The 23,826-nt window shown below is 39.6% G+C and overlaps 3 protein-coding genes across 3 annotated transcripts; all 3 read left to right on the top strand.

Moving 5' to 3' along the window:
• The first annotated feature begins 1,166 nt into the window (after positions 1-1,166).
• On the top strand, positions 1,167-2,786 carry hoxb6b (homeobox B6b). Its single transcript, XM_057826887.1, has 2 exons — positions 1,167-1,614; positions 2,524-2,786. The coding sequence occupies exons 1-2, from the start codon at positions 1,167-1,169 to the stop codon at positions 2,784-2,786; spliced, it is 711 nt and encodes a 236-aa protein (XP_057682870.1).
• Positions 2,787-3,613: 827 nt separating this feature from the next.
• On the top strand, positions 3,614-4,684 carry hoxb5b (homeobox B5b). Its single transcript, XM_057826886.1, has 2 exons — positions 3,614-4,205; positions 4,278-4,684. Exons 1-2 carry the CDS (start codon positions 3,614-3,616, stop codon positions 4,523-4,525), a joined length of 840 nt encoding a protein of 279 aa, XP_057682869.1. The 3' UTR covers positions 4,526-4,684.
• Positions 4,685-21,746: 17,062 nt separating this feature from the next.
• On the top strand, positions 21,747-22,713 carry hoxb1b (homeobox B1b). The gene is made up of 2 exons (XM_057826011.1): positions 21,747-22,254; positions 22,397-22,713. The coding sequence occupies exons 1-2, from the start codon at positions 21,747-21,749 to the stop codon at positions 22,711-22,713; spliced, it is 825 nt and encodes a 274-aa protein (XP_057681994.1).
• Positions 22,714-23,826: the final 1,113 nt, after the last annotated feature.

The raw sequence follows: 23,826 nt of genomic DNA, 5'->3' as shown, positions 1-23,826 counted from the left end.
TATGTGTTTTGTGCATAAAATTGGCTGCAGAGCAGAGCGTGCACGCTCAGGTCCAGTTTGTTGATGAGATTCGAACATTAGGTTTTGCAGGGTAAAGGTAGATAGTGGTTGGTATATTTGTGTTGTGCTCAAAATCGATGGAAAAGTCTGCATTCGAGACAGCTGTTATCTGGAAATATAAAAAAAAGAGTTTGCACTTTAAATGTTCAGGAGGAAAATTAAGACATATAAAGTCAAATAATAATGTAAAAACATCATAAAACTTGAAAGCAATAATGTTAAATGAGTATCGAGATATTGTGGGTTAACAGTACATATTAGAATTAATATAATAAGAAAAAAGGTGTAGATTGTTGTGATGAAGGTGAAACTTGATTATGCTTGCACAGTCGCCATCTTGGTTGCTGAGGCCTGCACTGCAAATTCAATATTCATATTTTTTCTTATTGCTTAGAATAAGCTGCGTCGTTATAATAGTCTTGTGTTGTAGGCCTATATACTTATTAATACTACAGCATTAAGACTGCATGTGGCATTTCCCTCAACATCTTACTGACTTATTTATTGTTCAACGTCATATTTTTTTGCTTGAAAATGTATGCGTGCGCGATGAATTGAAAGCAAGATTAAACTTGACAATAGTTCATTTGAGAATGAAATGGATGATAATGTTATACTCCAATCTGGCCTCATTGATCAGGGCAAAAACTAACAAAACACAATCATGTTGTCACTAATGATGTCATTGATCGGCGAGCCCGCAAAACCGCGATTGGGGATGATTGGCGTGCTGAGTGATTGTTGATTTAATGACGATGATTTGGACGAAAATTTGGGCTTCGGCGAGATGATGAGCACGTCTTGCGTTAACGATCATTTCCACGCGACGGACTTGATTTGGAGGCACCCGGGACCCGCGGTGCGCGCAAGGAGACCCCCCCACCTCCTCCTCCACCTCCCCCCACGGGTGCAGTCGTGCACGCGCGGACGCCGGTGATTGGCCAGAGGTGGATCAGATGGTCCACTTCCCCTCTGTGTTCAGTGGCACCTCACACCCCCCCTCCTCTCAGCAAAAGGCAAATCTCCGATAAAGTAATGGCAAAAGCACTTGGACTATAAAAGACAACAAATCATTTTCCTCCGGAGTGCGCCCCGTTGTCCACCCAATGAGTTCCTATTTTGTCAACTCAACTTTCCCCGTGTCTCTGCCGGGAGGACAGGACTCTCTCCTGGGCCAGATCCCCCTCTACACGTCGGGATACAGCGACCCGCTCAGGCACTACTCCGGCGCGGCCACCTATGGAGGCGCCGCCGCGGTGCAAGACAAGGTCTACCCGGCCTCGTACTATCAACAGACGGCCATCTACGGCCGGGCGACCGGCGGCGCTCCGTGCGACTTCAACCCGGCCGGGGGGTTCTACAAGGACGCCGAGGGTTCGTGCGCCTTCTCCGGCCGCGACGACGCACCGCCGCCGCCGCCGCTCTTTGGCGCACAGGAGCACGCGCAGCGCAAAAGCGAGTGCGTAGGGGAGCAAAGCACCGGCATGAGCGTGGACGACAAATCCTCCGCGCTCATCTACCCTTGGATGCAGAGGATGAACGCCTGCTCGGTCGGTGAGTGGCAACCGACGCGCATGCACGCACTCGGGCCTAGAACCAAACAAATAGTTGTTTTGCACTGCACGAAAAGTTAAAAAAAAAAGTAGTTGAAAGCGTGCAACTAAAACACGTCAAAAACTAAGTTTGAACGACGTGTGCAATCATAACAGTATTGTTATTCTAAAAATGCATGCAAAAAAATTTAATATGATCCAACACAACGTGTGTGTATGCCATTTGTTATGCCATTTTTTTTTTTTCAATTGTCTGCATGTTGATACCATTTCTTCTAATTTTTTTAAACTCATAACTGCAATGGCGGTCATATATGTCAATCAGGCTATTAAATTTTATTTTTAACTCATTCACTGCCATGGACAGCGATAGACGTCAAGGAAACCTTTAACTCATTGGCTGCCATTGACTGCGATAAACGTCAACGAGACAGTTAAATTTCCTTATTTTTTCATCATTGGCAGCCATTGACGGCAATATACGTCAATGAGACTGTTCACATTTTATTTTTTAACCCATTGGCTGCCATTGGCGGTGATGAAAGTCAATGAGACTGTTAAAATATTCTATTTTTAACTCATTGGCGGTGATGTATGTCAATGAGAATTTCATATTTTAACTAATCGTTGGCCATTGACGGCAATAGACGTCGATAAAATAATTAAAATGTTCTTATTTTGATCTGATTGGCTTCCACTGACGTCAGTGATACTATTTCAATTGTCTTATTTTTAACTCATTGGCTGCCACTGACTGCGATAGACGTTCGATTTATTTGAACTGGGAGGCTGGCAGCGATTGAACGATCTATTTGAACCTCCCAGTTCAAAGTTAAACCCAAAAAAGAGAAAAAAAAAGAAAAATCACGACTAAAATGTTATGTGCGTGTGTGTGTCCCCCCCCATTTAGGCCCTTTCGGAACCAGTGGTCGCAGGGGCCGCCAGACGTACACCCGCTACCAAACACTGGAACTGGAGAAGGAGTTCCACTTCAACCGCTACCTGACGCGCAGGCGCCGGATAGAGATCTCGCACGCGCTGTGCCTGACCGAAAGACAGATTAAAATCTGGTTCCAGAACCGCAGGATGAAGTGGAAGAAGGAAAACAAGCTGCTCAATCCACCAAAGACGCCCGAGGAGGAAGAGGAGGAGCAGACGGAGAAGAAGAGTTAAACAATAATAATAATAATAATAAAAAAGGACATTGACGTGTATAAAATATACTGTAGATATGAACCATGTGTCGCGTGCTAGAGCTGCTTTTAGAACTTTCTGTGTGCTCTTGTCTTGATTTAGCGACTATGCAAACATGTACAGAAATTTGTAGTGCTTTTTGAACTATATGTCGTGTTGTAGTCAAGTACGTGCACGTGTTGTACTCGTTCTCGATCTTCCAGCTTGTATATAAAATCTCAACGTTGCTCTTATTACGATGATGTCATTATTTATTGCTGTATCGTGTTTGATGCAATATTTTGTTCAGGACAAAAAAATGTAAATAGGAAATAAAAACATGATTTTGATGAATGTTGGAAAGTTTGTTAGCGTTTTGATTTAAAAAAAAAAAAAAAAAATAATAATAATGATGACACGATGAAAACGAGTGAGAGGATTGTTTCCGCGAATGACGGATGACTCCCGAGGCCGGAATGACAATTTTTGTCGCTTCTCTATCCGGCCGCGAGATGGCGCTGTCGGCCCGCGCGGATGTTCTCGACGCGCGGCGGGGAGGCACCATTGACTGGAGCCTAACGACCATTATTTCGTCATCATTTGTAAGCGCGGAGCATGAATTACCTCTTGAAGTCATCAGTGAGGATTTACGACTGGTCAACAAAGGCACGTGATTCCCGAGCGCGCTCCCATATTTGGAGGCATACCTGGCAAAGTACAGTAGGGCTTCATTGCTTATAATTCATGATTGCGTCCATAAATCGTGCAAGCACACAAGGATTATAGCGACAAAGATCTACAAATCGAGGCTTTAAAAAAGCAAGCAAATGAGCTCGTACTTTGTAAACTCGTTCTCAGGGCGCTACCCAAATGGCTCCGACTATCAGTTACTAAATTATGGGACTAACGGCGCAGTGAGCGGCTCCTTCAGAGACCCTGGCACCATGCATTCCGGGTCCTTCGGCTACAACTACAATGGCATGGACCTAACCGTGAACCGAGCCACATCCGGCGGCGGAGGCGGAGGAGCGGGCGGTGGCGGCGGAGGACACTTCGGGGCGGACGCCCGGGGCTTCGGTTACCGCCAGACGCCCAATTGCTCGCTGTCGTCCCCGGAGTCGGTGCAAGCTCCGCCGCCGCCGCCTTCCTGCGACCCCCGGGAGGTGAAGAGCCCCTCTCCGGCGTGCGAGCGGAGCGCCACCTCGTCGGCCAACAAGAGCGCAAACAACGGCGGATTCACGGACATCGAGGACCCAACCGCCGTCGCTTCGGAGACCGACGAGCGCGGTTCGAGCTCGGGCTCGGGCGCCGCTCAACGGGCGCAGGATTCCAGCCTGGCTACTTCATCCGCCCCCGCTTCCAACGAATGCCACGCGCCCCAAATCTTCCCATGGATGAGGAAGCTGCACATCAGCCACGGTAAGAATTCTCTATCCCCCCAAAAAATGTCTCTAATTTCAAAAATAATCACGACCCGATCGATCTTTTTAGATATGACCGGGCCGGATGGCAAGCGCGCCCGCACCGCCTACACCCGCTACCAGACGCTGGAGCTGGAGAAGGAGTTCCACTTCAACCGCTACCTGACGCGGCGGAGGCGGATAGAGATCGCGCACGCGCTGTGTCTTTCCGAGAGACAGATCAAAATCTGGTTCCAGAACCGCAGGATGAAGTGGAAGAAGGACAATAAGCTGAAAAGCATGAGCCTGGTGACGGGCGCCAGCGCCTTCCACAACTGAGCCAAGACCACTCCGACCCCGGCCCACCTCTGCTGCCGCTGCTATAGAGGTGAAAGCGTTCTAATAATAATAATTATAATAATAATGAAAAAAAAAAAAAAGTACACGTAAAGCTCTGAAGCGCAGCACCTTGCAGCATGCTATTGTGATAGAAGACAAAAAAAGTATCTTGTGGTTCATTTGACTTAACTTGTGGTAGCCTAGGTGTTATGTCATATTGATGTAAATATTAATAATTGTCTTTTTCTCTTGGACGTCTTTCAACTTGAGCTCTTCGAGTGTTTTAAGGAAAAAAAAAAGGTCAAGATATAGAAAAATGAAGCTGCTGCCATTTGAATGTAAACATGGGCCCCATTGAGAAGGCTTGTTGTGCATACTCGGATTGTTTAGTGTGTGTGCGTGCGTGTGTGTGTGCAGATTTAGGCAGTGATGTCAACTTTTGTTTTCTTCTCGCCAATAAGCTTTTTGTATGTACACGTGAACTCATAGCGCTTGGAAATAAAAGTTTCTCTCTCTCACGCACGAGTTTGCTTATACTTTTATTTAAGAATTATATAAAAGGAATGAAATGACTTACCCTTGCGGTAGGAAGGCGTCTCGGTGCGTGTTTTCCCCCAAGTTTCTGTGGTGGAAAAATATCCCCAAAAGGGAAGGAGATTGTCTTTAGCGAGTAGAAGTAAAAATCCCTCTTTGCAAAGATTGTAAAGGCCCTATATGACATACAAGACTCGGTGCAAAGTCACGTGAGCTCCATAAAGTTGCTTTTATGGTTTTGGGGAGTAGACAATGTTCAGTATAATTCACGCAAGCTTGAATGAGAGTGACGGCTTAACGGCGTGCAGGGGACCGAGCGGGTAGCACTCAGTGCGCGGACGCTCATATTCCCTCTCCCAATGTTTCCATAAAAATATCGAGAGAGCTTCTGTTTTTATTGCCTTTTAATCGCATCTAATTTCATTTCATGTTACATCCTGCTTGCATCCACGTTTTCCCACTCCTAAATAGCAATTATTTGGCCTCTTATAGGTCTGATAATACTTCTTTCATTACAAACAAAAAAAAAGAAAATAACATTTTTTTTGCGTATATGTGCTTTAGGAAATTGTGTATTTTTTTTGGATGGAAAATTTGAGTGAGGTGATTGATGCCCATTAGGCGAGTCACTGAGCGGCCAAAGGTGGTGCACGGGCCGATTCTGAGTTGCACCCATCAAGGCCTGTTTGGATCCTTCCCCCATTTTAAGATAAAAACGGCAAAAATGTGTTGAACTCAACCCCGGAAATTTGCCACATATTCATAACTATATTAAGTGCCAATTTGGCCGTCCTATATAACGACTATTGCATATTGATAGGGCTAATGCTTTGCCGGATGTCATGCATTATTCATGACGAAGGGATCATTCGAGGGTCAGGAGACGAGGCTGCCTACATGGTTTGCAGTGTCACATGTGGAGCTATGCACTATTACGCACTATTATGCACTATTACAGCGCGTTTTTTTGCAGGTAAGATCCATGCACTTAATATTTCATGTGTCTTCTTTATATGTTTTTTTTTTTTTTTTTTGCAAAATAAGGATTGCACAATACGACTCAATTCAAAATCAAATAATGTTAAAACAATAATTAAAAAAAAAAACAGTTCGTGTTTACAAGTACCTCATTATTTGATCATTTGAATGTAATCATTAAAGATAATTCAATCAAACAAATGCGCCTCCAGTAGGTCATTAACATTTTTCTCATTATAATAATGAAAAAAGTGGAAGCAGCGGAGTTAACTCATTCACTACCCTCCCAGTCAAAACTGATTGGACATCCATCGCCGTCAATGGCGCTGAAACATTATCCTTTACTGCCAGCTCTTCTCAGTTAAAACAGATTGGACGCCAATCGCCGTCAATGGCACTAAAACGTACATCATTTATTCCCAGTCATCCCAGTTGAATATATTGTACGTCTATCGCCGTTAATTTTAGTAAATAAGTTTTAATTGATCAGAAACGTGGACATAAAGTGATGTAATGAGGTCTCGCTGGCAGCAGAGGGCGCCTCAGACCGGTCTGCAGGATGATGGATGTTTTTTGGTTTTCACTTAGCAGGTCGAGGTTCTTATCTTGGCCAGCAAAAGGGGGTGGATGGAAGGTGGTGTGCATGAAGGTTAGAGAAGCTGTGGCTCTATGTTGTATTAACATTTCGCTCCCTTTCTCTGCTCCTGTAGAAATACTTTAATCCCACACACTTGAGATGTCTTTGGAGATAATTGGCTTGCTTGTTCAAACACACTTTGATTGAAGTAGTCGTCTTCAATCATTGAAGGACTTTTGCTTCGTTGAGGGGAAAATTCAAGGGAAATGATGCAAATTTCAAGTTTATTTTTCGTGATTTCCTTTTGTAGTATATTACTTGTCTACAAACATTGTTATAATTAAAACAAAAAGCATGAACATGAAAATTGACTTACATTTGAATTGGACGCATTTAGGGAGAGAAACGTGATTTCAATATGCCAAATTACCATAAAACAATAATAGGACGGCATATCACACATGATATTTGGGCTTTTATGCAAAAGTTCAGTTGTTAAATTCAAGGCCCAGGGGCCAGATTTGGTTCGCCGCATCAGTTTGTGTGGCCGGCGAAAGCAAATCGTGTGTTGTCCATTACATGTTTCCTGCTAACATATTAAAAATTGAGGACTGTCACCTAAAAATGTTGCGCTACTGCAGGCATTTATTACCAAGTCACTCTTCACATGAACGGAATAACTGTTGAGCAAAGTATTTTTTTACTGACTTCTGAATTCAAAGCTAGAAACCAATCAATTTGTTTTGAGGATGTAATGAAATAGGCAATCGTACATTTTTAAGCGTCCGCAGTCATAATGCCCCTCCCTGGGACACCATAATTATGATGTGGCTCGTGACAAAAATGAATTTGACACCCCGTGTTCAAAAGCATTACATGTAGAAGAATTTATACTGTATGTTGAAATATGTATACAGCGGAAAAGTGAATATTGATATACAGTAGCAAGCAAAGCTGTTAAAAATAAATAAATAAATAAAAATAAAAAATTTTTTTCATTGTTGACATTAGATTAACAAAATCAAAAATCCAAACCAGACTGCCAATGAAAACAAGTTTTTTTCCCCCAAATAAATCAGCACTAATTATTGAATTGATACAACTTAGGCAATTGACTTTGTTTTCTCTTTTGTGTAGATGATAGAAAATTACGGTTCAACCATTTACAAGTGCTTTCATAATGATAATTTCAGTTTTATGACATAACTGGATTTGGTACATGACAATTGTCCCACATTACACATAATTGGGATCAACTGGGAAGCGTCATAAGCGTCGACTCACCCATTTTGAAAGTGCCTGTTGTACACTTAGCAGCACACATTTTCACAATGTGCTCCCTGTAGGACGTCATTTCATTTAATCAACTGCTCACGGAGCAATTGAATTCCATGTAATTACAAAAAAAGTGTTTTACAAATCAAGGTATGCTTCCTTTATATTCAATACAGTCTGGTTCACATCACTACAATTAGTCATGCTGATATGTGTTTTTTTTTTTAGAAGCAGGTTTCAAATGATGAAAGCAGCTAACCTTGAGGGGACTCAAACAGAATAAATTTGTTACAAAGAATGACACAAAGTGAGTTTTTAGCTAAGAGTAATGTGAGTCGCTTGATGTTCTGCCAAGAAAAAAATTAACAATTTCAATTTTAGAGTAAAATCAGACATACGTGTTCACATATTCAACTATTTATCAACTGAAGTCAGATTTAATAACATACGTTTCATTGCATTACATTTCTTGCAGTCTTGTATGTTTAGAGATTTACTACAGAGTGATCCCTCGCTACTTCACACCCTCAGTCCACCGCAAATTTTTTTCCAACATAAAAAAAAAGTGTTTTATTTGAAAATGTTAAGATATATGTATGTGTACATGTACAAATAATTGTATCTTTTAGATATATCTCATTTACATCATAATTATTACATTTGCAGTGCTAAAAAAATTATTGAAATACACATATACAATTTTTTTTCTTCTTTTTAGAAATTATACCGTACTTTGTTGGGGGGGACATGTCTAACATGTATCTCTTTCCAATGCTGTTAAAAGGCCCCGCCTCTACTTCGCGGATTTTCGATTTTCGCGAGGCGTGGAACTGTAGCTAAAATTTCATTTATAAGAATATCGTGTTGCTTACAGTGATCCCTCGCAACTTCGTGCCCACAGTCCCTTGCGGATTTTTATTTTCAATAAAAAGAAAAAAAAAATACAGATGAGCTGTCCTGAGCCGATCGTGTAATCTCACTCTCGCTCCCTCCCTCCATCTCCCTGCTCTTTGTTTGTCAACCCGTGCACTGGGGTTGCTTATTAAAGTTAACGATGTTGACAGATGTTTGGGTTTGATCTTGCTACAGATGCTTGTAAGCCAAAGCTTCAAAATGCCGTGTGCGTCAATCATCGTTTAACTTGTTAAACAGTGGCTGTGGCAACTCATTGTGCTTCAGCTGATTTGAGTGGACTCACTCAATGAAGCATTGAATAAAGCCAAGCATTTTTCTACTACTTTATTGTAATAATTCGGTGGGACAGTAACATGTTTAAAACTTATCATAATTATTACATTTTAAGTGCTTAAAAAACATTTATTAAAATTAGGGCTGTCAAAATTATCGCATTAACGGGCGGTAATTAAATTTTTAAATCAATCACGTTAAAATAATTGACGCATTTAACGCACATGCCCCGCTCAAACAGATTAAAATGACAGCACAGTGTCATGTCCATTTGTTAATTGTGTTTTTTTGTTTTTTGTCGCCCTCTGCTGGCGCTTAGATGCGACGGATTTTATGGGTTTCAGCACCATGAGCATTGTGTAATTATTGATATTTTTTGTTTGAAAATTTTACAAATCTTATTAAAACGAAAACATTAAGAGGGGTTTTAATATAAAATTTCTATAACTTGTACTAACATTTATCTTTTAAGAACTACAAGTCTTTCTATCCATGGATCGCTTTAACAGGATGTTAATAATGTTAATGCCATCTTGTTGATTTATTGTCATAATAAACAAATATAGTACTTACGTACAGTATGTTGAATGTAGATATGCGTCTTGTGTCTTATCTTTCCATTCCAACAATAATTTACAGAAAAATATGGCATATTTTATAGATGGTTTGAATTGCGATTAATTACGATTAATTAATTTTTAAGCTGTGATTAACTCGATTAAAAATTTTAATCATTTGACAGCCCTAATTAAAATATGTGTATATAGATATATCTATATATATATCTATATCTATAAATAAATAAATATATATGTATATATATATATATATAAATAAATACACACATACACACATACGTACAACTTCGCCGTTTTTCACTTATCGCGGCGGGTTCTGGTCCCCATTAACCGAAAAAAATGAGGGATCACTGTATTGCTATGTGGGCTCACCCTAGTGGTAGACGAAAGAATGACTGAATTACTCAAGGTAAATCCAGAAAATTGGAATCAGGTTAGATGTTTTTTGTTTTCCAAAACGTTAAAAGTAACTTCGGCATTAGGTGGATGGCGATGTAGTGTAAAGCGCTTTGAAGGCCTTGAAAGGTGGAAATGCGCTATACAAGTACAACACCATTTACAATGGGAATATTATGCTGTTCAAACTATTTTGTTACAGTGGCATATGTTTTTCAAATCCACAACAATTTAGTTGTATTTAACTTTGATAATAATACGTTTGCATCCAGTCAACTTTTGAAACAGGTTTAAATGCAGTTACGTCTAGGTAATCTTGATATGAGTTTGCTGCACATTCCACCCCTACTTGCTCAGATTCAGAGTGGTGTATGTTTGGCTGCCTTGCCTCCTGTGGTCCACGAGTGCAAAAGATGGCGTGTGTGAAAGTTGTCTTGAATGAAGCCATTGTTCTCCGCATCATTTGTCACCTCCTCCATTCACGTCTGCACTCCACACGAGCAGTTGGAGTGTGCAGGCGACACTTTGGAAACAGCACTGCCCCTGCACGTTCGGTGGGTTTTCCTAATGTGACACAGAATAGAAATACTCTCATAATCATATACAGAACTGTTTTGATAGCTGTCTGAATGTGTCAATCAAAATTAGCAATGAGTGTAATTTATTGTTAATGAAAAGATCTTATTGGTTCTAATGTTTATGTTTTTAGGACTTTCTGAACTAATTGGAAAAATTAGTTTTAATGTTTTCAGTGTAATATATTTTTCTTCCATTATATTTAATTAAAACTCACTGATTGCTATACTGACAGCATAAACAATAAAAATCTATGTATTTTGCCATTTTTCAGGAAGAGTTAAACTTCAACTTTGCAAAATGTGTGTGTTTTTAATATGGTTCCCTTTATTCCAGGAAGTGGTTATAAAGACTTCATTAGAAAATATTGTCTTTTTTGCTTATAAAACGTTGCAACATTTTTATTTATTTCCATTTTTCTGTGATACATACAGGGGTTGGACAAAATAATGGAAACACCTAACATTTTGGAATCATAATCATTGAACATAATTGTTAAAGAATGGCATGATGAAAATTCTAAAGGAGTTGAGCATCTCGCATGGCCTGCACAATACCCAGACCTTAACATTATTGAGCATTTATGGTCAGTTTTAGAGATTCAACTAAGACGTTGATTTTCACTGCCATCGTCTCTAAAAGATTTAGAGGGTATTCCAACTGAAGAATGGCTTAAAATTCCTTTGGAAACAATTCGCAAGTTGTATGAATATAAACCTCCAAGAATTGACACTGTAATTGCCGCAAAAGGCGGACCTACACCATATTAAATTTGTTTTTGTTGATTTTTAAAGGTGTTTTCATTATTTTGTCCAATCCTTGTATAATGACTAGATTGGACCACATTCTATTGTGCATGAGTACTATGATTAGCTAGTTCTTGTATATAATTACACAGTGAATTACAGCACTCAAATAGCAGAATAATTATGAATCACACTGAAACATTAATTAATTAATTTTTAAAAATATATACTTTTTACTTTTGTTGTAATGTAATTAAATAGTAATTGATAGTATAACCAAACATGGTTTCTTAGCAAACAGCACTTTGAAAAATGTTTTTTCTCCTGCTAGTTTTGTAATAACAACAAGAACAAACTTAGACTAAAAGTGTTATATGATTTGTTTACTTTTGAGTGTGGTCTCAAATGACAGTACCACACCTAATCACGTGACCCATAGGGGCTGTGGGGGCACCTGTGATGTCATGTTGAATTCTATGCATGGTGATAGACGTTCAGTCCATTTAAACTGTGAGGGTTGGTAGCAAGGGTGTAGGTTTTGTCTCAATATTGGTAAGGAGGATATAACGTCATAATTTTATTATTTCAAGAAATCTAAGTTAGTAAAATTGACTTGAAGCACTGGCAGATAATTTCACTTATTTCTAGTACATTTACACGAAAACAAGGGGATTTAAGGTTTTTTTTCCCTCCAGTTTTGAGTAAGTGGGTTTTGTGGTGCATATGTATTGGTTCAGTTCGATTCAAACCTTTGATTTCAAAAACTACTAAAGAAACATTTTGAAAACTTCCAGAATGTCTGGATTTTATTAGCAAATTTAAATTGCAATATTTGAACACAAATTATATTACCATGCACAAGAAACACAAACTTTTTAATGATCTATCTATTCAGGAATGCAAAAAAACAACAACATTTGTCTTAATACCACTCAATATTTTTGTCTTAATAAACTAAATATGACCCAAAAACCCCTTTTAGTCAGGGAATAAAAAAAGTAAAATAAATAAAAATGGAGCCTTCCTTCAGGTAAAACACTACCGTTCCACAAGCACAGCCAAATTAAAAAAAAAAAACAAAAGCTCCTTTGGGTTGCTTTAAGACAACATAAATAGAATAAAAATCAAAACTGGGGGAAGGGGGTAACCTTGGTTCACGACATTTCTTACAGTTTAATTAACGTTAACTGTAGAAAACATACAGGAGGATATTTCTCTCAAAGCAGCTTCTTCCTCGAGAAATTCGCACAGATTAATGTTATGCTAACTCTGATGAAGGTGTGACTTTCAGTAACAAAATTAGTGGTGTGCTCTCTACCTCCACAACATTGACATCTCTTTACATTACTTACAGAGGCTGCTGCTGGTGGAAAAAAAAACTTCTAATATCCCTTTTCTTCCAAGGGGGCGGAGGAGATGGCATGTATTTCTGTCGAGCTGTGAATGCGTGTGTGTGTGGCCGGGGTGGGTTAAGTCATCAGCCAATCAAACGTGCGTTTGAGGGAAAAAAATCTGAGTGAGTGAAAAAGGGTCAATGTAAGTCTGAACATAATGAAAGTACTGTAATTCACTGAATAATGATAGGGTCAATTCCATCCTTACAACATATGGGAAGACAATCTAAATGACCTAAATAACTGAAGTCATTATATAATGCAAATAAGGTTGCTAAAAAGTCGATGGGGACAATGTGAACATCTTGAAAAGTGTTATGTCCAGGCCTGGAGTGACTAACCGGGAGGACCGGGACACTTTCTGGTGGGCCGACCCGATGTTTGGGCCGGTCCTAATACACATTTTAATGAAGCTGTCAGTTAAACTTGTTAATATTGGCATTAATGCAACCCCCCTTTGCGCAATAAATTATGGTCCTTCTAGCATCCTGTAGTTTGGAATTCAAGACCCCACGATGCGGCCAGCTCTAGGAAGGAGTATCAGCCTGTTGACTTGATCCTGGTAAAACTTAATTTTGGATTTTAATGGCCAAAATGAGGCACGTTGAGGGAGCGTGATGAGCCTGAACACGTCTGGCTGTTGGCGTGACCCATTATGGTTGTTTTCGAGCATGTTTGGATGAAAGTACAGAAGTACAGATGAACCTACCGGCGTGTTGGCCGCCCGAGACGCCCTATAGGCAGGCAAAAGCACACAATGGCTCGGGGTGAAATCCCCTTGGCCGGCAAAACGTAATTTTGTCTTTTATAGAACAAAATGTGGCACTATTGTCATTCATTACTGCAATACACAAATGCAGTAGACTGTGAATGAATATGTAGAATGAAAGAATTTTGATGAGAGCCCCACTAAAACCTCTTGGCTCCAGAGGCTTTGTGCTTATGTCGCGGCTTCGCTAAGCTCACTATTTTGGGGACCAAAAAGATGGAGGATTGGGGTGCAATCCACGTTTTCAGGCCTTTTTACAAGTTATTTGGGGGAAATTCATGTTCACTCTACAAGTGTAAAGTAAAACTCTTTTCTTGTTTCTAATGAAGCCTAAATTTAATGTAAGATAAGCACATTGGTCAACCTCTGTGCTAATAGGTGTATTTAAAAAATAAAATATATAATTTTACACTAATCGCAAATAGGGTTGTTCCGATCATGTTTTTTTGCTCCCGATCCGATCCTGATCGTTTTAGTTTGAGTATCTGCCAATCCCGATATTTCCCGATCCGATTGCTTTTTTTTTTGCTCCCAATTCAATTCCAATCATTTCCGATAATTTTTCCCGATCATATACATTTTGGAAATGCATTAAGAAAAAAATGAATAAAACTTGGACGAATATATACATTCAACATACAGTACATAAGTACTGTATTTGTTTATCATGACAATAAATCCTCAAGATGGCATTTACATTCTTAACATTCTTTCTGTGAGAGGGATCCACGGATAGAAAGACTTGTAATTCTTAAAGGATAAATGTGACTTTGTATATTGTGACTAAATATTGCCATCTAGTGTATTTGTTGAGCTTTCAGTAAATGATACTGTAGCCATTTAACTGTTCTGCCCAAATGCATGATGGGAAGTGCAACCATGACTGTGCGTAGTGGCACCAATTGATATATCTTCTTTGCGTTGGGAAATAACATAGGGTGTTAAGAAAAAGATCAATCTCTACCTTTCTTCCCCACATTGCTTCTCACGATATTTCTAATTTTTGAGAGAGGGATTTTAAGGCTTTAGCCAATTAAAAAAAGGCTTCAAAGACTACCAAAATTCACTCTACTCATTTTACGCTGCCTTTTAGCTCTATAAATAGATAAAACGGCGCCATTAAGGATCGAACGCGATAATGCGTGAGTGGGTCGTGCAGCGCATGCGTTAATTGCGTGAAATAATTTAACGTAATTAATTTTTAAAAAATTAATTACCGCGTCAATGCGATAAATTTGATAGCCGTACTTTAAGCCAAAACTAAAGACTCTGGATGAGTGTTAGACATTTTGTCTGTAATATTAAATACAATAAGAAAACGATTTAATAAAAAAAAAAAAAAAAAATTTTTTTTAAAAAGGCATGTCCGATATTTTTTTGCCGATTCCGATACTTTGAAAATGACGTGATCGGACGATGCCGATCGATCGGGACATCTTTAATCGCAAGTTTACAATTGACAGCATGCGATTAATCGCGATTTAAAAAATTTAATCGCTTGGCAGCACAATTATTATTACGATATTTCAATGCGGTAGGTCATGGTAAAAAGTGGGCCGGTCTGTGGCATGAAACTCCCGGGCTGAAAACAAGGGCGTAGGTTTAGTCTCAACATTGGTAGGGACGATATGGCATAACCTGCATGTACACTTTTTGCTGGGGACGGGACATTCATAATGATCAGTGCAAAATAAATCTGTATTGACTTATACTAACTTTTATGTGTATTGGTTCAGCCTACACAGTTCAATTAAAACTTTTGTTTTCAAAAACTACTAAAGAAACATTTTGAAAACTTCCAGAAAAAATGTCCGGATTTTATGAGCAAATTTAAATTGCATTATTTGAACATAACTTAAATTATATTAACATACACAATAAATACAAGTTTGTTAATCATCTCTTAACTATCCAGGTATTAAAAAAAAATAACATTTGTCTCAAGACCCCTCAACAATGTCTAGATAAAGAAATCAATTATACTGTAACTGAAAGAAACTTCTTTGTCAGGGAATAACAAAAATGAATAAAAATGGAGCTGTCCTTCAGGTAAAACACTACTGCTTTTGTCCACAAGCACAGCCAAACTCAACAACAACAAAAAACAAAGAGAGCTCCTTTGTAAGCTGCTTTAAGACCACATCAATTAAATAAAAAGTGTAATTGGGGAGAAGCGGGTAAACCTTGGTTCACTACATTTCTCACAGTTAATTTAACGTTAACAGTAGAAAACACATATACTTCTCTCTAAGCAGCTTCCTACTCGAGTTTTGCAGATTAGCAAATTCACACAGTTTAACGTTATGCTAACGCGGATGCAGGTCAGACTTTCAGTAGCAAAATTAGTGGTGTGTTCCCCACTTCCACAACATTGACGTATTTTTACTAGGGCTGTCAAAATGATCGCGTTAATGGGCGTTAATTAATTTTTTAAATTAATCACGTTAAAATATTTGACGCAATTAACGCAGATGCCCCGCTCAGACAGATTTAAATGACAGTACAGTGAAACGCTCACTTGTTGTGTTTTATGGAGTTTTGCCGCCCTCTGCTGGCGCTTGGGTGCGACTGATTTTATAGGCTTCAGGTCCAATGAGCATTGTGTAAGTAATTATTGACATCAACAATGGCGGGCTGCTAGTTTATTTTTTGATTGAAAATTTTACAAATTTTATTCAAACGAAAACATTAAGTGGGGTTTTAATATAAAATTTCTATAACTTGTACTAACATTTTTCTTTTAAGAACTACAAGTCTTTCTATCCATGGATCGCTTTAACAGAATGTTAATAATGTTAATGCCATCTTGTTCATTTATTGTTATAATAAACAAATACTGTCCTTATGTACCGTATGTTGAATTTATATATCCATCTTGTGTCTTATCTTTCCATTCCAACAATAATTTAAAGAAAAATATGGAATATTTTATAGATGGTTCTGAATTGCGATTAATTGCGATTAATTACTATTAATTAATTTTTAAGCTGTAATTAACTCGATTAAAATTTTTAATCGTTTGACAGCCCTAATGTTTTTATTTCTTACAGTGGCTGCTGGCTGAAAAAAAACTTCTAATATCCCTAATATCTCTCATATCTAATGTGTGGTGGTGGATCAATTAATCAGCCAATCAAATGTGCGTTTAGGAGGGGAAAAAATGGACCGGCACATTCAGCAAGTGAAAAGAGGTACATGTAAGTCTGAACAAAATGAAAAAAAAAATAGAAATGGTGGGGTCAATTACAACATTTAAAACATATGGGAAGATAATCGAAATGACTTATATAACTAAAGTCATTATATAACACAAATGAGGTTGCTTGAAAGTTGGTGGGGACAATTTGAGCAACCTAAAAAGTTGGTAGTGTTTTGTCCCTACCGTCCCTATGCAAACCTACGCCCCTGGCTGAAAATGAGTCCCACTCTGGCCCTGGTTATGTTCCTACCGTCCCTATGCAAATACGCCCTTGGTTGGCAGCGATCAAATGGAGTGGACATCTCTCGTCGTCAATGGCAGCCAAAGAGTTAACACTATCAAATAAACAGGTCAACCTTTGGAGATCAAACACAGCCATCGATGCCATCAATAAGTTAATAATTACCTCAGCCAGCAAATCACATCCATCGACAAGCACAGCTTGAAGAAAGAGATCAAAAGTGTCCCAAATCAATCCCCGCGTCACTAAAGCGCGTCCGACATCATTGCAGGCCTCCTGCATCTTCCATCTAGGAAGAACAGAGTGCACTGAATTATTATTATTATTATTGGATAAATATCACATAATAATCCATATACACATCCGCAACAGATTTATAAGGTCAACACTAAATATAGTGACAATAAGAAATGATCTTAAGAGAAGTAAGGAGGATGCAGTGCAGGTTGTCCTTATCTAAAACCACTTAAATAGCAAAACAGTCCATCTCAATGGCTCTGGGTGCTGTTTAATTTCCACAAAGTGGCCATTGGGCGTTAATATCAATAAGAAAAAGCTCCGTCTTATCATTGTTATCACGGGGTACATTAGCGCGCTTGCATACAAGATGGCCAGAAAGATTTTTTTCCCTCCTTCTCCCATCTCGTCATACATGCACGCGCACCACTCACGCGCAGATGGAGCGCAGAGTGGTGTGATAAGGCAGCACAAACACTGTCCACTCCGTCTGCGTGCACGCAAACATCTTCAAATGCCGCACGCATGCAGATTCGACTTGCAGGATTATTTTTGATCTAAAAATACAAACACAAGCGTGAGGAGGTGAAGAGAAGCGTCGTTGTTTGTGCGCGCGCGCGGGGATGAATGGAGCTTTCCGAGGTAAGGCGGCCGCGTGCAGACGCGCTGATGTGTCTTTATGATTTACGAGCTTGACTCGAGGCTGCTCGGTTCAAACAGAGTTCATAAAGCTGCATGCCTCCACACTTCTTCTTCTGACGCTGCTTCGACTCATTAAGAAGACAGTGGTTGTGCGCGCAAACATGTTTACATTTTTGCACCATGTTGGATTGAAAACAAAAGATGCTCCAAACAATGGGTTGTCATCTCATTCAAATCTCGTATTGGTCAGATTTTAGGCACAGAATATCACCAAAAACCAAACAAAAACATATCTTCTTTAATTCTCGTTTTCTGATAAGTCTATATTGTAGAGGTCTGATTAGTATATTTGTTAGGATCTATTATAACATTTTTGTCTGTTAAAAAAACACTGAAAAAAACCTTATAATAAGACGCTTAATAATATAATACACTTAAAACTATAAAAGTTTACTGAACCAGGTGACAGCACATTAATCAGTTTTCATTTTATTACTAAGAAATAATAATAATGATAAAAATGGAAGGTTATTTTATTTATTTTATTCTTTATCTACCCTTTTGATTTATTAATATAGTTAAAAAAACATTTATTCATTTAAAAATGTATTTAAACAATAAAATAATAACCATTAAAAAAAGAAAAGATGATAAATTATTAATTACATCAAAGTTAAGTTTTTTTTAAATAACTCAAAACAGTTACTTGCCCTGTAAAGATTTTTTTAAACACATAGAAATGTTAGTCGAAAAGCATACTTTCAATTTTCAAGTCAATTTTAACTGAATACAACCAACAAATATACATCTAAATATTATCCAAGCTTTTAAAACGAACAGTGTTACAAAAGAAAAAGGTAAAAAAAAAAAAGCTAATATCGACTCATTAACTCCTTGTCTTGAGTGATCAAAATAAGATGTTTAAATAAACGATATTAGACTAACATGTTCAAAACAATATGTATAGAAACTTAGGGCCCACATTGTAATAATATTGTGCAGCCTGTGTGCAGGCTATTCATGTCAGCAGACTATTGAATTGATAAGATGGATCATTCGGTCTCCTCCCTGATTCTGCCTTCTTTCAGGCTTTCTGGAAAGCTGCCATGTGACATTTTGGCAGCCACAGCCGCGTCACAAGGTCAAAGGGCCTAGCTGCATGTGTGCGTGTCATGGAGCGCATCCTGCAGACGCACAAGCATGAGCAGAAGCATGAGCAACAACACCAGAGCTTCTCTCTGCATGCTGCGTTTGCGTGCACCAATAAGCAGCCAACGGAGCACAAGTTGGGGGCGAATAAAAGCATTTTCCCCTGGATGAAAGAGTCCAGGCAAGCCAAGCACAAACTCGACATGAGACTTACAGGTTTGTAATACACCAAATTGCATCTTCATTGCAAGACATTAAAAGTGAACGTCAAGGTGGCAAAATGTAAATATCATTCGTTAAAAATCAAAACATCTCTTGGCACTTTTTAATTGAATTTCCTATCCTTATCATATATGCCACTATATTAAATTTGGTTTAATACAGGTCACATAAAAGCATAATACGATTAAAGTCCAGATCAATAAGTGTACTTTATTACAAGTGAAATACTATATTACTCAAATGCAACAAAAATAATACCATACAATCGTAGCACCAATCAATATGATGTTTAGTGTGATGTCAAATATTTAAAAAATAATGCATGCATTGTTAATTAAAATGCAGCAAATAGCCTTGAAAAATATACTATAAATACAAAACAGAAAATGGCAAAAAATTCATTTCAATACATGGACAATAGATAAAATATAAACCATTGGTTATAACGCACATTAAAACTTTAAACAACAATAATTGAAATGGAATATTACTTAAAATAGAATTGCACTTAAATCTTGCTTTGGAAAAAAATTAAGTTTATGTATTTTTTGAAAAACTGACATGAATGGGCCCTTTTGCACTTTTGGTTTGGCAGAGCGAGGAAGCGTCACTAGTACCGAGGCTCCGAGCTCGAGCTCCCCGGCCTGCAAGCGGACCCGCACGGCGTACACCAGCGCGCAGCTGGTGGAGCTGGAGAAGGAGTTCCACTTCAGCCGCTACTTGTGCAGGCCGCGCAGGCTGGAGATGGCCGGCCTGCTCAACCTGCAGGAGAGGCAGATCAAGATCTGGTTCCAGAACCGCCGAATGAAGCAGAAGAAGGACGAGCGGCTCTTGCAGCAGCCGCAACAACACGGACCGACCTCCGGCTCGCCCTCCTCACCCGGCTCACCCCCCTCCGCCTCGGGCAGCCCCACTTTGTCCAGCCTGGGTTATGTGCACTTGGGCGGGGACTACCAGCCGGCCTCCGTTCGACCCGGGTCTATGCAACAGCATTCCGGGCCTGAGTGGTCCGATTACCCTGCTTCGAGTTTCACGCAATTTGACACGCGCAGCACCGCGCACGCGCAGAATCCCACCGAGGATTTCAATTCGGCTTTTTTGACCCACAACTCGTGCAGCCCTCAAGACAGAATCATGCAAGCTCCTAAACTCACGCATCTGTAATCCTGCGAAAATCATATTATACTTTTGCATGCACTTTCATTAGAGTTGATTTATTTATTTGTTATTTATTTCTGTAGTTAAGGCCTTTCCAACACTCTAATAAATAGTTTTGAAATCCGAATTGCAGGAAAATAGTTTGTTCAACTGTTCATTTATTCATGAAACAAAACCTCATTATTTTAAGTTATGAATGATGATAATTACCACTCTTTCCTGCAAGAATCATAAAGGAATACATGATTTATTTTGAAGGGATCCTTGACATAAAGTACCCTAATGTTTAAGACACCCTCTTGGAAAAAAAATCACAAAGTACAGCTCAGTTGTATTTAACTTTAGTACAATGTTAAAACTCAAAAGCAAATATCACAGCTGTACAAGATATTTTTAACTCATTTTACTTGACTTGTGTATACTTTAAGGACCGTTTTAAGGTTCAAATTTCTTAATACTGCATGTTGTTATGTCTAAGTAATATCTCTGCTTTGTTTTTTAAATGAACCCTTACTATATACTACTATATTTTAATTTCAGAAACTTGGAGCTACCCATTTTTTAGGTGGTGTAACCACACCCCCTCCTCCACTTATCTAATTTTATTTTAATATGTAATTAAAAGGAACCATTCGAATAAATCCGGAAATTTCCAAATCAACAAAATTTCAAAGCAGCTAAAATTTTATTTCTCACTCGAGGCCTTCAATAGGGAAGTGAGCCTCATGTGATAAGAATACATTTGACATGTGAGAAGACTGTCATTGTTCTTTAGAGGGTCAGAGAACCTGTCTTTTTTTTTTAAGAGCCCATGATGGATCACTACGCTCTTCTCTGGCACAGTCTGTTCAAAAGGGAAGGGTCAACAACTCATTCGTACATAGCAACAAATCTATATATGAAAGTACTATTAATTTAAATACGTTAATGTTGCATGTCCTTGACAGCTTTATGGTATAGACGAGAGATAAAGGCACATTTAAATGATTTTTTTTTTAATCAATTGCATTTTTGTTTTAAAAACTCAGATAAAATTGGTTAAGATTTTTAGGTCATGTTTACATGGAGAGTTTTAGAGGGGCAATTATTTGTCATTTGGGCTTCTCGATGTTTGTGTTCTAATCAGATGGATGAGCGCGTTTGATTGTAGCGTTTGTCATGGAAATGCGAGCCGTTTGATGGACGAGCGCGGCCGACGTGACAGAGAAGCCGTGAGGGCCTCGCCATTGGCCCCTCGCAGGTCACGTGGCGTGTCAGGAAGGTGATATGAGGGGTGGAGGGCACTTTTTACAGCTTTGACATACAACCTTTGGGGTTCGGACGATTAATGACTCCTCTGTTGTGACCCTCCACGCAAACGCGATGAACTCCTACCTCGACTACCCGCTCTGCAACCGAGCGCCGAACCTTTTCAAGGCCGGGTACCACAGCCTGAACCACGGATACGTGACACCCAACGCCGATGGTTACGCTCAGGAGGGCCGATTGGTTGCGCCGCACCAGAACCACCAGAACCTTCCCTTGCACCACCATACGCACGTCAGTCTAGACCTGCAGTACGCACCGCCGCCGCCGGGAAACTCAGTGTACGGGTCCCCAGTGGAATATGGACACCACCAGTACGGCCTGGCCCCTGAGCAGGACCGGGGCTACATGCACGGAAGCAACATGCCGTCTTACGGCGGGGATAGCTGCAGCGCCCCCGGACCACAGTACGTTCATTACGGCGGAGCGGAGCAGAGGCAACCGGAGTACGTTCCAGAAAATGTTTACTCGTGCGGGGCGGCCCAGAACCAGGACGCCGATCACTCGGAGGAAGCTTCCAAAACTTTCGACTGGATGAAAGTGAAGAGGAATCCTCCCAAAACAGGTGAGCTGCTCCACAAAAAAGCCACAGAGAAAATGTTCACTCCCAAACTAATGTTTCATCCACTTTTTTCCCCCCTCATTAAAAAGTTCCATAAGTTTCATATCTTCCATTCCATCCATCATTTTTTACCCCCTCCTTGCAGCGGTCCTATCAGAGTTCGGCGTCCCGGGCCAGCAAAACGTGATCCGCACTAACTTTACCACGAAGCAGCTGACCGAACTGGAGAAGGAATTCCACTTCAACAAGTACTTGACGCGGGCTCGGCGAGTGGAGGTGGCCGCCAGCCTGGAGCTCAACGAGACTCAGGTCAAGATCTGGTTTCAGAACCGGCGCATGAAGCAGAAAAAGCGCGACAAACTGGGCTGCGTGCTGGGCAGCGGGTCCGCGGAGAAGCTCTCGGGGCTGGGCCCTGACACCCCCTCAGCACCGCCGCCCCCCAAGGCCGGGGCAACAGAATGATCCGTGAACTAAAAATACTAGAGGAGTCGTTTTTTCCCTTCAGAGGCAGCATTCCAAAATCAAACGCACGTGAACTTTATGGAATTTCAGGGTATTCAAATTTGATTTTTTTCTTTTTTAAATAACTTTTAAAGGGATCTACGGATAGAAACACTTGTAGTTCTTAAAAGATTAATGTTAGTACACGTTATCATAATTTGATATTGAAACTCCTCTTGACGTCTTCGTTTTTATACAATTTGTAAAATTATTTTAACTAGTAGGTCGCCATTGTTGTTGACGTCACAGGGCCACGCTGCCAGAATTCCACCTGTCACGTAAAAAAACAACAACAAAAAAACGTGTCACTCTTTAATTTTGTAAGGTAGTGATTAAAATACGCCACAAGGTGTCAATGAGTTTTACATTAATTAGGGATCAAGCCAATGAGTGCTTTTTTTTCCTTTGACTGACGCTGCAGTTTCTTTAATCCGCAGTAGCAGTTTCTTTAATCCGCAGTAGGAGAATGGAGAGTGGACACAGGCATTCAGATTTGTAGCTTGGCATAAACTTCGGCAACTTTTTCACAACACATATAAGTATCATATAGTGAAAATACTACAAAACTAATACTCATATCTCGCGAAAAATGTCAACAAGAAGAAAACTGCTTCAATCTGTATTACTGAGGCCGTATTCTCACACAGTTAACACAACAATGCAAAGAGAACTGGCATTCACATTCAAAATAAATGCGCAAATATACACGTAAAACTTACTCAGACTTTGGTCAAACTATATTTCCAAATTTTAGCAACTCCTTTAGCTGATCAAATACACTGGATGGCAATATTTAGTCACAATACACAAACTATGATGCTGTGATCGGTTTTCAGGAGTCTTGTGAAGACAACACTCAACATGAACGTGAATCACAATACACAGTCTTGAAAAAAAAAAAAACAAGGAGCTACGGCGTCAGTCGAGGGACATAACACACTCATTGGCTTGATGTCTAATTAATGTAAAACTCACCATTAACACCTTGTGGTGTATTTAAATCACTACCTTGCATAGTTAGAGTGACTGTGAAGTACGGCAGCGTGGTTCTGTGACGTCACCACCCTGCGACGT

The sequence above is a fragment of the Corythoichthys intestinalis genome, chromosome 21, assembly GCF_030265065.1.
Source record: "Corythoichthys intestinalis isolate RoL2023-P3 chromosome 21, ASM3026506v1, whole genome shotgun sequence".
NCBI lineage: Eukaryota > Metazoa > Chordata > Actinopteri > Syngnathiformes > Syngnathidae > Corythoichthys > Corythoichthys intestinalis.
This window is presented reverse-complemented; position numbering and strand designations above follow the sequence as displayed.